This window comes from Oncorhynchus tshawytscha, linkage group LG21 (assembly GCF_018296145.1).
Source record: "Oncorhynchus tshawytscha isolate Ot180627B linkage group LG21, Otsh_v2.0, whole genome shotgun sequence".
NCBI lineage: Eukaryota > Metazoa > Chordata > Actinopteri > Salmoniformes > Salmonidae > Oncorhynchus > Oncorhynchus tshawytscha.
Genome location: NC_056449.1, coordinates 43232772 through 43246188, shown reverse-complemented (window position 1 = coordinate 43246188; position 13417 = coordinate 43232772). Strand labels below are relative to the sequence as shown.

At 52.6% G+C, this 13417-nt stretch overlaps 1 protein-coding gene and 1 long non-coding RNA gene across 2 annotated transcripts in view; both read right to left on the bottom strand.

Annotated features, from left to right (window-relative positions):
• The window catches only part of LOC121838744 (catenin alpha-1-like), a 211900-nt gene that overhangs the window by 80264 nt on the left and 118219 nt on the right, over nt 1-13417 (bottom strand). The window contains exons 8-10 of the mRNA XM_042303028.1: nt 10637-10793; nt 7761-7961; nt 4352-4503 (exon numbers count right to left, since the gene is read on the bottom strand). Coding sequence (XP_042158962.1) covers nt 4352-4503; nt 7761-7961; nt 10637-10793 — 510 coding nt within the window. The remainder of the gene's footprint in view (nt 1-4351; nt 4504-7760; nt 7962-10636; nt 10794-13417) is intronic.
• On the bottom strand, nt 2797-4345 carry LOC121840396. Its single transcript, XR_006079610.1, has 3 exons — nt 3560-4345; nt 3107-3522; nt 2797-3032 (listed from the first exon to the last, which is right to left on the bottom strand). It is a non-coding gene; the product is annotated as an uncharacterized LOC121840396 (long non-coding RNA).

Here is a 13417-nt window from a genome sequence, read left to right as displayed (position 1 = left end):
AGCTCGTCTCGTATTCTCTCTTGAAAATGGGAAGTTTGTGTAGCTTCCCAGCCGTAGCCTGCCTAGGCTATATGCCCGTGATGAAAATCAACACAAGCAGGCTGCAACCGTTGTCAAATATGTAGCCTATTTGACTGATAAAAACCAAGTTATAAATGACATCTTTAGTACACTTAGCAAAGGGAAGCTCTTAATTCCTCTAATTACGTTTCTAATGACCCACTCAACTCATCTGCTTATTTTGCGAGTTTCGCTCCGTATAGACGCAGACGCCCGCGGCTAGACATTCCACTCCTTCACTCCATTCTAATTCCAGCGTGAACAAGGGTGGAGAAATGTTTTCCATTTCATTTGGTCTTCAACTCTTGAGTAAAAGCATCTGCTAAAATGGATTGTAATCCATCCAACAACCCTTTACTGTCCTCGACCCACCCAACCACTCACCGTGGAGTATCAAGGTCTCACCTCGACCCACCCAACCACTCACAGTGGAGTATCAAGGTCCCACCTCAAAGCACCCTTCCACCTAACCCTGACTGATCATACCTACTGTAAATGTCCAGGTAACCCTGACTGATCATACCTACTGTAAATGTCCAGGTAACCCTGACTGATCATACCTACTGTAAATGTCCAGGTAACCCTGACTGATCATACCTACTGTAAATGTCCAGGTAACCCTGACGGCTCTTCTCTCTCCTACTGTAAATGTCTAGGTAACCCTGACGGCTCTTCTCTCTCCTACTGTAAATGTCCAGGTAACCCTGACGGCTCTTCTCTCTCCTACTGTAAATGTCTAGGTAACCCTGACGGCTCTTCTCTCTCTACTGTAAATGTCCAGGTAACCCTGACGGCTCTTCTCTCTCCTACTGTAAATGTCCAGGTAACCCTGACGGCCTTCTCTCTCCTACTGTAAATGTCCAGGTAACCCTGACGGCTCTTCTCTCTCCTACTGTAAATGTCCAGGTAACCCTGACGGCTCTTCTCTCTCCTACTGTAAATGTCCAGGTAACCCTGACGGCTCTTCTCTCTCCTACTGTAAATGTAACCCTGACGTCTCTCTAAGGTAACCCTGACGGCTCTTCTCTCTCCTACTGTAAATGTCCAGGTAACCCTGACGGCTCTTCTCTCTCCTACTGTAAATGTCCAGGTAACCCTGACTGATCATACCTACTGTAAATGTCCAGGTAACCCTGACGGCTCTTCTCTCTCCTACTGTAAATGTCCAGGTAACCCTGACGGCTCTTCTCTCTCCTACTGTAAATGTCCAGGTAACCCTGACTGATCATACCTACTGTAAATGTCCAGGTAACCCTGACGGCTCTTCTCTCTCCTACTGTAAATGTCCAGGTAACCCTGACTGATCATACCTACTGTAAATGTCCAGGTAACCCTGACGGCTCTTCTCTCTCCTACTGTAAATGTCCAGGTAACCCTGACTGATCATACCTACTGTAAATGTCTAGGTAACCCTGACGGCTCTTCTCTCTCCTACTGTAAATGTCCAGGTAACCCTGACGGCTCTTCTCTCTCCTGCTGTAAATGTCCAGGTAACCCTGGACGGCTCTTCTCTCTCCTACTGTAAATGTCTAGGTAACCCTGACGGCTCTTCTCTCTACTGTAAATGTCCAGGTAACCCTGACGGCTCTTCTCTCTCTCCTACTGTAAATGTCCAGGTAACCCTGACTGATCATACCTACTGTAAATGTCTAGGTAACCTGACGGCTCTTCTCTCCTACTGTAAATGTCCAGGTAACCCTGACTGATCCTACCTACTGTAAATGTCCAGGTAACCCTGACTGATCCTACCTACTGTAAATGTCCAGGTAACCCTGACAGCTCTTCTCTCCTACTGTAAATGTCTAGGTAACCCTGACTGGCTCTTCTCTCTCCTACTGTAAATGTCCAGGTAACCCTGACGGCTCTTCTCTCTCCTACTGTAAATGTCTAGGTAACCCTGACGGCTCTTCTCTCTCCTACTGTAAATGTCTAGGTAACCCTGACGGCTCTTCTCTCTCCTACTGTAAATGTCTAGGTAACCCTGACGGCTCTTCTCTCTCCTGCTGTAAATGTCTAGGTAACCCTGACTTCTCTCTCCTACTGTAAATGTCCAGGTAACCCTGACGGCTCTTCTCTCTCCTACTGTAAATGTCCAGGTAACCCTGACGGCTCTTCTCTCTCCTACTGTAAATGTCCAGGTAACCCTGACGGCTCTTCTCTCTCCTACTGTAAATGTACAGGTAACCCTGACGGCTCTTCTCTCTCCTGCTGTAAATGTCTAGGTAACCCTGACTGATCCTACCTACTGTAAATGTCCAGGTAACCCTGACGGCTCTTCTCTCCTACTGTAAATGTCCAGGTAACCCTGACGGCTCTTCTCTCTCCTACTGTAAATGTCCAGGTAACCCTGACGGCTCTTCTCTCCCTGCTGTAAATGTCTAGGTAACCCTGACGGCTCTTCTCCCTCTCCTACTGTAAATGTCCAGGTAACCCTGACGGCTCTTCTCTCTCCTACTGTAAATGTCCAGGTAACCCTGACTGATCATACCTACTGTAAATGTCCAGGTAACCCTGACGGCTCTTCTCTCTCTACTGTAAATGTCCAGGTAACCCTGACGGCTCTTCTCTCTCCTACTGTAAATGTCCAGGTAACCCTGACTGATCATACCTACTGTAAATGTCCAGGTAACCCTGACGGCTCTTCTCTCTCTCCTACTGTAAATGTCCAGGTAACCCTGACTGATCATACCTACTGTAAATGTCCAGGTAACCCTGACTGATCTTCTCTCTCTACTGTAAATGTCCAGGTAACCCTGACGGCTCTTCTCTCTCCTGCTGTAAATGTCCAGGTAACCCTGACGGCTCTTCTCCTACTGTAAATGTCTAGGTAACCCTGACGGCTCTTCTCTCTCCTACTGTAAATGTCCAGGTAACCCTGACGGCTCTTCTCTCCCTACTGTAAATGTCCAGGTAACCCTGACTGATCATACCTACTGTAAATGTCTAGGTAACCCTGACGGCTCTTCTCTCTCCTACTGTAAATGTCCAGGTAACCCTGACTGATCCTACCTACTGTAAATGTCCAGGTAACCCTGACTGATCCTACCTACTGTAAATGTCCAGGTAACCCTGACGGCTCTTCTCTCTCCTACTGTAAATGTCTAGGTAACCCTGACGGCTCTTCTCTCTCCTACTGTAAATGTCCAGGTAACCCTGACGGCTCTTCTCTCTCCTACTGTAAATGTCTAGGTAACCCTGACGGCTCTTCTCTCTCCTACTGTAAATGTCTAGGTAACCCTGACGGCTCTTCTCTCTCCTACTGTAAATGTCCAGGTAACCCTGACGGCTCTTCTCTCCTGCTGTAAATGTCTAGGTAACCCTGACGGCTCTTCTCTCTCCTACTGTAAATGTCCAGGTAACCCTGACGGCTCTTCTCTCCTACTGTAAATGTCCAGGTAACCCTGACGGCTCTTCTCTCTCCTACTGTAAATGTCTAGGTAACCCTGACGGCTCTTCTCTCTCCTGCTGTAAATGTCTAGGTAACCCTGACTGATCATACCTACTGTAAATGTCCAGGTAACCCTGACGGCTCTTCTCTCTCCTACTGTAAATGTCCAGGTAACCCTGACGGCTCTTCTCTCTCCTTCTGCCTACAGTAACGCCTCCCTCTGAGCCCATCAGTCACTGCAATGTCCCTCTTCCTCCTACTCTACCAGTCCAGAGACGTCTCGGACCCAGAGGGTGGTCAAGACGTCCTGTCAGACACCCCAGGGAGGGGACATCAGACAGGTAGGAGTAGTTTAGTGCCTAAAAAAAAGGGTTTAATTGTGCAAAAAATATAAATATGTTCCTGACCTGAAATCTCTCAGACGACTCAGAACAAGCTTCCTTTAGGTTGTTTTGGGACCATGTGTTGTATATGAATCTGTTATTCAATGCATTTATATGGGTTAATAGCAGTAAGGCCAAAACCCGTCCCCCATCAAATAAATGTATTAATAGCATTAGCTATTTGAGATCACGTACGGGCTCGCTCGCATGGACAGGCTCATGATCATTACACAGGTGCACCTTGTATGGAGGACAATAAAAGGCCACTTTTAAGGGTGCAGTTGTCGTCACACAACACAATGACACAGGCGACTTCTGAGGGAGATTGTAATTGGTAAGCTGACTGCAGGAACGTCCACCAGAGAATTCAATGTTCATTTCTCTACCATAAGCCATTTAAGTGAAGGAGAAACAAATATTGCACGGTGTCATTAGTGTGTTGACTCACATGATTATGACAACAGGATGAATAGGGCTCATTAAATAGCGCACTACGTAGTTGTCTAGCGTGTACACTCACCCTGATCATCAGCACGGCCTTGCGGATGTCGCGGACTCCATCGTAAACCAGACGGGAGGCATCGATGAACTCGTTCTCGTCAACAGGGAGTGTGGGGTTGGCACTCAGAGCCTCGACCGCTGCCTCCACCTGCTCTGTGAACCTGGGCATGACTGGTGGAGGTGGCAGAAAGAAGGGAATCAAATGTGGAATGCTGTATCTATTGAACCAAGGAGTCCATGGTAATGTTGGGATTACATCCCTCTGTAACCTACTGTACAATGGAGTCCATGGTAATGTTGGGATTACAGGGCTCTTTATATCCTACCAATAACCAAGGACATAACTGTATAAAACCCTTTCCACAGGAGGCAAAACAGACGCTCGTGCAAGCAGTAAAAATAACATGTATGTTTACATTTATTTTGTAACGTGAGCGGTTTGGTCAGCAAGTTATACAGGGAACTTAAGGTCAACTCTGGAGGGAGGGATACAAAGTATATTGAAATCAGATGGCTCCACACAGGTCTGTAAGCAAAACATCCCATCATGCTATAAAAATGCTAGTAGAGAACTTTTTCTCCCCAGAGGTGTAAAGTACTTTAAAGTATTGCTAAAATATAAATAGTAGAGAACTTTACTTTACTACATTGCAAAAAAACAGAGTCACACACACACACAGTCACACACACACACAGAGACACACACACACACAGACACACACACACACACAGTCACACAAGAGGCCTCCACTTTTGCAATGAATATCAATGAGGTCCTTTCTATAGAACATAACTAGTTAAACCCTGCCTTGACTGGCCTTTTAATAGTTAATGAAGGCCAAGCTAGATGTAGTGATTACATAAAGCTTTCATGGAGGGGAACGTTTGGGAGAGAGCAGGAGAGGGGTGAGGAGAGGGCGGGAGAGGGGTGAGGAGAGGGCGGGAGAGGGGTGAGGAGAGAGCGGGAGAGGGGTGAGGAGAGAGCGGGAGAGGGGAGGAGAGAGCGGGAGAGGGGTGAGGAGAGGGCGGGAGAGGGGTGAGGAGAGAGCGGGAGAGGGGTGAGGAGAGAGCGGGAGAGGGGTGAGGAGAGAGCGGGAGAGGGGTGAGGAGAGGGCGGAGAGGGGTGAGGAGAGGGGTGAGGAGAGAGCGGGAGAGGGGGTGAGGAGAGGGCGGGAGAGGGGTGAGGAGAGGGCGGGGAGAGGGGTGGAGGAGAGGGCGGGAGAGGGGTGAGGAGAGAGCGGTGAGGAGAGAGCGGGAGAGGGGTGAGGAGAGAGGGGTGAGGAGAGAGCGGTGAGGAGAGAGCGGTGAGGAGAGAGCGGGAGAGGGCGGGAGAGGGGTGAGGAGAGAGCGGGAGAGGGGTGAGGAGAGAGCGGGAGAGGGGTGAGGAGAGGGCGGGAGAGGGGTGAGGAGAGGGCGGGAGAGGGGTGAGGAGAGGGCGGGAGAGGGGGAGAGGAGAGGGCGGGAGAGGGGTGAGGAGAGAGCGGGAGAGGGGTGAGGAGAGGGCGGGAGAGGGGTGAGGAGAGGGCGGGAGAGGGGTGAGGAGAGGGCGGGAGAGGGGTGAGGAGAGAGCGGGAGAGGGGTGAGGAGAGAGCGGGAGAGGGGTGAGGAGAGAGCGGGAGAGGGGTGAGGAGAGAGCGGGAGAGGGGTGAGGAGAGGGCGGGAGAGGGGTGAGGAGAGAGCGGGAGAGGGGTGAGGAGAGAGCGGGAGAGGGGTGAGGAGAGAGCGGGAGAGGGGTGAGAGAGAGGGCGGGAGAGGGGTGAGGAGAGGGCGGGAGAGGGGTGAGGAGAGGGCGGGAGAGGGGTGAGGAGAGGGCGGGAGAGGGGTGAGGAGAGAGGGCGGAGAGGGGTGAGGAGAGGGCGGGAGAGGGGTGAGGAGAGGGCGGGAGAGGGGTGAGGAGAGAGCGGGAGAGGGGTGAGGAGAGAGCGGGAGAGGGGTGAGGAGAGAGCGGTGAGGAGAGGGCGGGAGAGGGGTGAGGGGAGAGGGCGGGAGAGGGTGAGGAGAGAGCTTGAGGAGAGAGCGGAGAGGGGTGAGGAGAGAGCGGAGAGGGGTGAGGAGAGGGCGGAGAGGGGTGAGGAGAGGCGGGAGAGGGGTGAGGAGAGGGCGGGAGAGGGGTGAGGAGAGGGCGGGAGAGGGGTGAGGAGAGGGCGGGAGAGGGGTGAGGAGAGGGGCGGGAGAGGGGTGAGGAGAGAGCGGGAGAGGGGTGAGGAGAGAGCGGGAGAGGGGTGAGGAGAGAGCGGGGAGAGGGGTGAGGAGAGGGCGGGAGAGGGGTGAGGAGAGGGCGGGAGAGGGGTGAGGAGAGGGCGGGAGAGGGGTGAGGAGAGAGCGGGAGAGGGGTGAGGAGAGGGCGGGAGAGGGGTGAGGAGAGAGCGGGAGAGGGGTGAGGAGGGGGCGGGAGAGGGGTGGAGGAGGGGCGGGAGAGGGGTGAGGAGGGGGCGGGAGAGGGGTGAGGGGAGGGGGCGGGAGAGGGGTGAGGAGGGGGCGGGAGAGGGGTGAGGAGGGGGCGGGAGAGGGTGAGGAGAGAGCGGGAGAGAAGGTGGGAGGGGGACAGGAGGTAGGGAGATAGGGAGGGGGACAGGGGGAGAGCGGGACAGGGGGAGAGGAGGTAGTAGGGGGGAGCGGGACAGGGGGAGAGGAGGTAGTAGGGGGAGCGGGACAGGGGGAGAGGAGGTAGGGGGAGCGGGAGAGGGGAGAGGGGAGGTGGTAGGGGGAGCGGGACAGGGGGAGAGGAGGTGGTAGGGGGAGCGGGACAGGGGGAGAGGAGGTAGGAGGGCGAGGGGGACAGGGGAGAGGAGGTAGGGAGGGCGAGTGGGACAGGGGGAGAGGAGGTAGGGAGGGGGAGAGGGAGAGGAGAGGAGGTAGGGAGGGGGAGGGGGACAGGGGGAGAGGAGGGGGAGCGGGAAAGGGGGAGAGGAGGTAGGGAGGGGAGAGGAGGTAGGGAGGGGGAGGGGGGAGGAGGTAGGGAGGGGGACAGGGGGAGAGGAGGTAGGGAGGGCGAGGGGGACAGGGGGAGAGGAGGTAGGGAGGGCGAGGGGACAGGGGGAGAGGAGGTAGAGGGGGAGTGGGACAGGGGAGAGGAGGTAGAGAGGGCGAGGGGGACAGGGGGAGAGGAGGTAGGGAGGGGGGGGCGGGTCCGGGGGAGAGGAGGGAGGGGGGGAGGGGGAGAGGAGGTAGGGAGGAGGAGAGGAGGTAGGGAGGGGGAGGGGGAGGGAGGTAGGGAGGAGGAGAGGAGGTAGGGAGGGGGAGAGGAGGTAGGGAGGAGGAGAGGAGGTAGGGGAGGGGGAGGAGGGAGGTAGGGAGGAGGAGAGGAGGTAGGGAGGGGGAGAGGAGGTAGGGAGGAGGAGAGGAGGTAGGGGAGGAGGAGAGGAGGTAGGGAGGGGGAGAGGAGGTAGGGAGGGGGAGAGAGGACCACTGGTAGAGACAGATGTTACCTGTGTTGGTGAGTAGCTTGGTGGCCTCCAGAACCTTCTCTGTATAGACTCCAGGTTCATAGTTGTCCATCTCACACGTGACCACATGGACCACTCTGGCGGCGCGGCCACGGATGGCGCCGGCCGTGCGGTCCAACCCGTCCACATCCTTCTCCTGCAGCGCTATCACACACTTGTTCACGTCCTCCAGAATGTGGTTCTCTGGACGGGAAGAATCACCAGTGTTTATTCATAGAGGGACGATTAGAGACACATGGCTTGACAGAAAGTGGGTTCTGAATCTCAACTCCTACAGAACAAAGAGCAGGAGAAGAATCAGAACGTGTCATGGGGTAAACTAAACCCCCGAGCTCGCTGGCGATCCTACGGAAACTATCAGTTTGAAGGACAGTCTCCCAGACGGGCTGTTTTCTCCCTCTTCATGTCAGATAAGGTTTGAGGTATATTTTTGGTTACCTACACACTCCCGTAACAAGAACGCAGACGTGTGAGACAGGCAGAACGCATCCCTACATAGCGAAAAAGTTCTGGCCAGAGCTGTTTGAGCTTCCCTTGAGGCTCTGACCAAAAGTAGTGCGCTAAAAAGGGAATAGGTTGTTATTTGGGAAGCATCCTCAGTGCTCCTGGCTGTTCGGAGTATGGAGGTCAAAGGAGGAGGTTGAAAGCCAATCAGGCGGCTATGTTACATATGGGTCCTGTTCTCAAAGACTAATACTGCTCCTCTCCAGAGCACACGCCCCGCCCAGGCCGAAACGCCCAGGCCGAAACGCCCCGCCCAGGCCGAAACGCCCGCCCAGGCCGAAACACCCCGCCCAGGCCGAACGCCCCGCCCAGGCCGAAACGCCCCGCCCAGGCCGAAACGCCCCGCCCAGGCCGAAACGCAGGAGACCAGTCAAGACTCAGAGGTGTATTCACTAGGAACCTAATGGACGGGGAGGAACTACCAGAACTTGTCCAAAAACAAATGCTTTATTAATTGCAAAGCGTTTTGCTACGATGTCCATGTAAGACTCGTAGAACTCTAGAAATCTATACATTTATTTCCATTTTTCCTCCAAATGGGGGAAAATACGTTTTGTTTTCACGTTTGTGTCTTTCTTCGTTCTTTAAGGTTTTCGCTCTCAAATCAAACGTGATAGAGAAACAACTACACATTTGAGGTCTAGGAACATAAAAAAAAGATTATATATATAATCTATATATACACATTGTGCACCTAGCAAGAGGCTAAGGTTTAGCGGACTGTTTTACCCCACAGGAAGATGATCCTAATCATTCTGCCAGCTACTTCATTCAGAAGGTTTTTGCCTTTTTTGGATTTACCAGAATACTGTGGAAATCTTCATCGGCGTCAACAGCGACACAAAGTTATATCTACCAGCACCGCACATAGACGGGTTCAACGCTGATCTACCAGCACCGCACATAGACGGGTTCAACGCTGATCTACCAGCACCGCACATAGACGGGGTGGGTTCAACGCTGATCTACCAGCACCGCACATAGACGGGGTGGGTTCAACGCTGATCTACCAGCACCGCACATAGACGGGTTCAACGCTGATCTACCAGCACCGCACATAGACGGGTTCAACGCTGATCTACCAGCACCGCACATAGACGGGGTGGGTTCAACGCTGATCTACCAGCACCGCACATAGACGGGGTGGGTTCAACGCTGATCTACCAGCACCGCACATAGACGGGGTGGGTTCAACGCTGATCTACCAGCACCGCACATAGACGGGGTGGGTTCAACGCTGATCTACCAGCACCGCACATAGACGGGGTGGGTTCAACGCTGATCTACCAGCACCGCACATAGACGGGGTGGGTTCAACGCTGATCTACCAGCACCGCACATAGACGGGTTCAACGCTGATCTACCAGCACCGCACATAGACGGGTTCAACGCTGATCTACCAGCACCGCACATAGACGGGGTGGGTTCAACGCTGATCTACCAGCACCGCACATAGACGGGGTGGGTTCAACGCTGATCTACCAGCACCGCACATAGACGGGGTGGGTTCAACGCTGATCTACCAGCACCGCACATAGACGGGGTGGGTTCAACGCTGATCTACCAGCACCGCACATAGACGGGGTGGGTTCAACGCTGATCTACCAGCACCGCACATAGACGGGGTGGGTTCAACGCTGATCTACCAGCACCGCACATAGACGGGGTGGGTTCAACGCTGATCTACCAGCACCGCACATAGACGGGTTCAACGCTGATCTACCAGCACCGCACATAGACGGGTTCAACGCTGATCTACCAGCACCGCACATAGACGGGTTCAACGCTGATCTACCAGCACCGCACATAGACGGGTTCAACGCTGATCTACCAGCACCGCACATAGACGGGGTGGGTTCAACGCTGCCTCTTCAGGAATTTAAAAAATACCAATCACTTACGTTGTTAGTCTGTCTTATGATTTAAATTTACATTTTCCTTTAGGATGATTCCTTACTAATAAGTTCAATACTCTTCAGTTTTAACGTCTGGATTCAGTGATTCCATCCTCCATGGTGGATTTGATTGGCAGAATTCTCTCGGATCACTTCCTGCTTCAGTTTTACACCTCACTTTCGTCGACAGCGAACAGGAGAACTACACTGGGGTGTTGCTTTCAGCTGCGACACGGAAAGAGTCCCTTCTGCTTGGGCGTGAACCACGTATCAAACTCCTGACAAAACTACCTTTGACCTTTGACCAAATATAATATTACAAAACTACCTTTGACCATATATAATATTACATTCTCGCAAAGCACTTTTCATTACAGGAGAATATTCTCAACGTGAATATCTATTGGCATGCAAATGAGATGAGCCCTGAAAAGAAAGCTCCACCCCCTTCTTACTCACCGGACACACAGAGGAAGTCGTCAATGCTGGTGATGTCATCGACGGCGTCAGTGAGAACGCGGACCTGTTTCTCCCAGGACTCTTTGAAGAGGTCCATGTTGTCCTGCGCAACCTTACTGTTGGGCTTGGCAGCTAGAGCCAGAGCCGCATTAATCACCTGTTACAGAGCATTCACACCAATTACTACAGTACGTAGTAACATGACACTTCCTTATCCATCAGACCAACACACACACACAGAGAGAGAGAGACCAACACACACACACACAGAGAGAGACCAACACACACACACACACAGAGAGACCAACACACACACACAGAGAGAGACCAACACACACACACACACACAGAGAGAGAGACAACACACACACAGAGAGAGAGAGCCAACACACACACACAGAGAGAGAGACCAACACACACACACACACACAGAGAGAGACCAACACACACACACACAGAGAGAGACCAACACACACACACAGAGAGACCAACACACACACACACAGAGAGAGACCAACACACACACACACACAGAGAGACCAACACACACACACACACAGAGACCAACACACACACACACAGAGAGAGACCAACACACACACACACACACAGAGAGAGACCAACACACACACACACAGAGAGAGACCAACACACACACACAGAGAGACCAACACACACACACACAGAGAGAGACCAACACACACACACACACACACAGAGAGAGACCAACACAGAGACAGAGAGAGACCAACACAGAGAGAGAGAGAGAGACCAACACACACACACACACAGAGAGAGACCAACACAGAGACAGAGAGAGACCAACACAGAGACAGAGAGAGACCAACACAGAGACAGAGAGAGACCAACACAGAGACAGAGAGAGACCAACACAGAGAGAGAGAGACCAACACACACACACACACAGAGAGAGACCAACACACACACAGAGAGAGACCAACACACACACACACAGAGAGAGACCAACACACACACACAGAGAGAGACCAACACACACACACAGAGAGAGACCAACACACACACACACAGAGAGACCAACACACACACACACAGAGAGAGACCAACACACACACACACAGAGAGAGACCAACACACACACACAGAGAGAGACCAACACACACACACACAGAGAGACCAACACACACACACAGAGAGACCAACACACACACACAGAGAGAGACCAACACACACACACAGAGAGAGACCAACACACACACACAGAGAGAGACCAACACACACACACACAGAGAGAGACCAACACGCACACACACAGAGAGAGACCAACACACACACAGAGAGAGACCAACACACACACACACACACACACACACAGAGACCAACACACACACACAGAGAGAGAGAGACCAACACACACACACAAAGAGAGAGGGGAGAGAGAGAGACCAACACACACACACAAAGAGAGAGAGGGAGAGAGAGAGACCAACACACACACACAAAGAGAGAGAGGGAGAGAGAGAGACCAACACAGAGAGAGAGAGAGAGAGAGACCAACAGAGAGAGAGAGAGAGAGAGAGAGAGAGAGAGAGAGAGACCAACACAGAGAGAGAGAGAGACCAACACAGAGAGAGAGAGAGAGAGAGAGAGACCAACACAGAGAGAGAGAGAGAGACCAACACAGAGACAGATGGAGAGAGACCAACACAGAGAGAGAGAGAGAGAGACCAACACACAGGGAGAGAGAGAGAGACCAACACAGAGAGAGAGACCAACACAGAGAGAGAGAGAGAGAGAGAGAGAGAGAGACCAACACAGAGAGAGACCAACACAGAGAGAGACCAACACACAGAGAGAGAGAGAGAGACCAACACACAGAGAGAGAGAGAGACCAACACAGAGGAGAGCTAGAGAGAGAGAAGAAAGAAAGAGAGAGAGAGGGTAGAGAGAGAAGAGAGAGAGGGTAGAGAGAGAGAGAGAGAGGTACTACAGTACGTAGTAACATGACACTTCCTTATCCATCAGACCAACACACACACACACACAGAGAGAGAGACCAACACACACACACACAGAGAGAGAGAGACCAACACACACACACAGAGAGACCAACACACACACACACAGAGAGAGACCAACACACACACACAGAGAGACCACACACACACACACACACACAGCGAGAGACCAACACACACACACAGAGAGAGAGAGACCAACACACACACACACAGAGAGACCAACACACACACACACAGAGAGACCAACACACACACACAGAGAGAGACCAACACACACACAGAGAGAGACCCCAACACACACACACAGAGAGAGACCCCAACACACACACACACACAGAGAGACCAACACACACACACACACAGAGAGAGACCAACACACACACACACAGAGACCAACACACACACACACAGCGAGAGACCAACACACACACACAGAGAGACCAACACACACACACACAGAGAGAGACCAACACACACACACAGAGAGAGACCAACACACACACACAGAGAGAGACCAACACACACACACACAGAGAGACCAACACACACACACAGAGAGAGACCAACACACACACACACAGAGAGACCAACACACACACAGAGAGAGACCAACACACACACACAGAGAGACCAACACACACACACAGCGAGAGACCAACACACACACACAGAGAGAGACCAACACACACACACAGAGAGAGACCAACACACACACACACACACACACACACAGAGAGACCAACACACACAGAGACCAACACACAAACAGAGACCAACACAC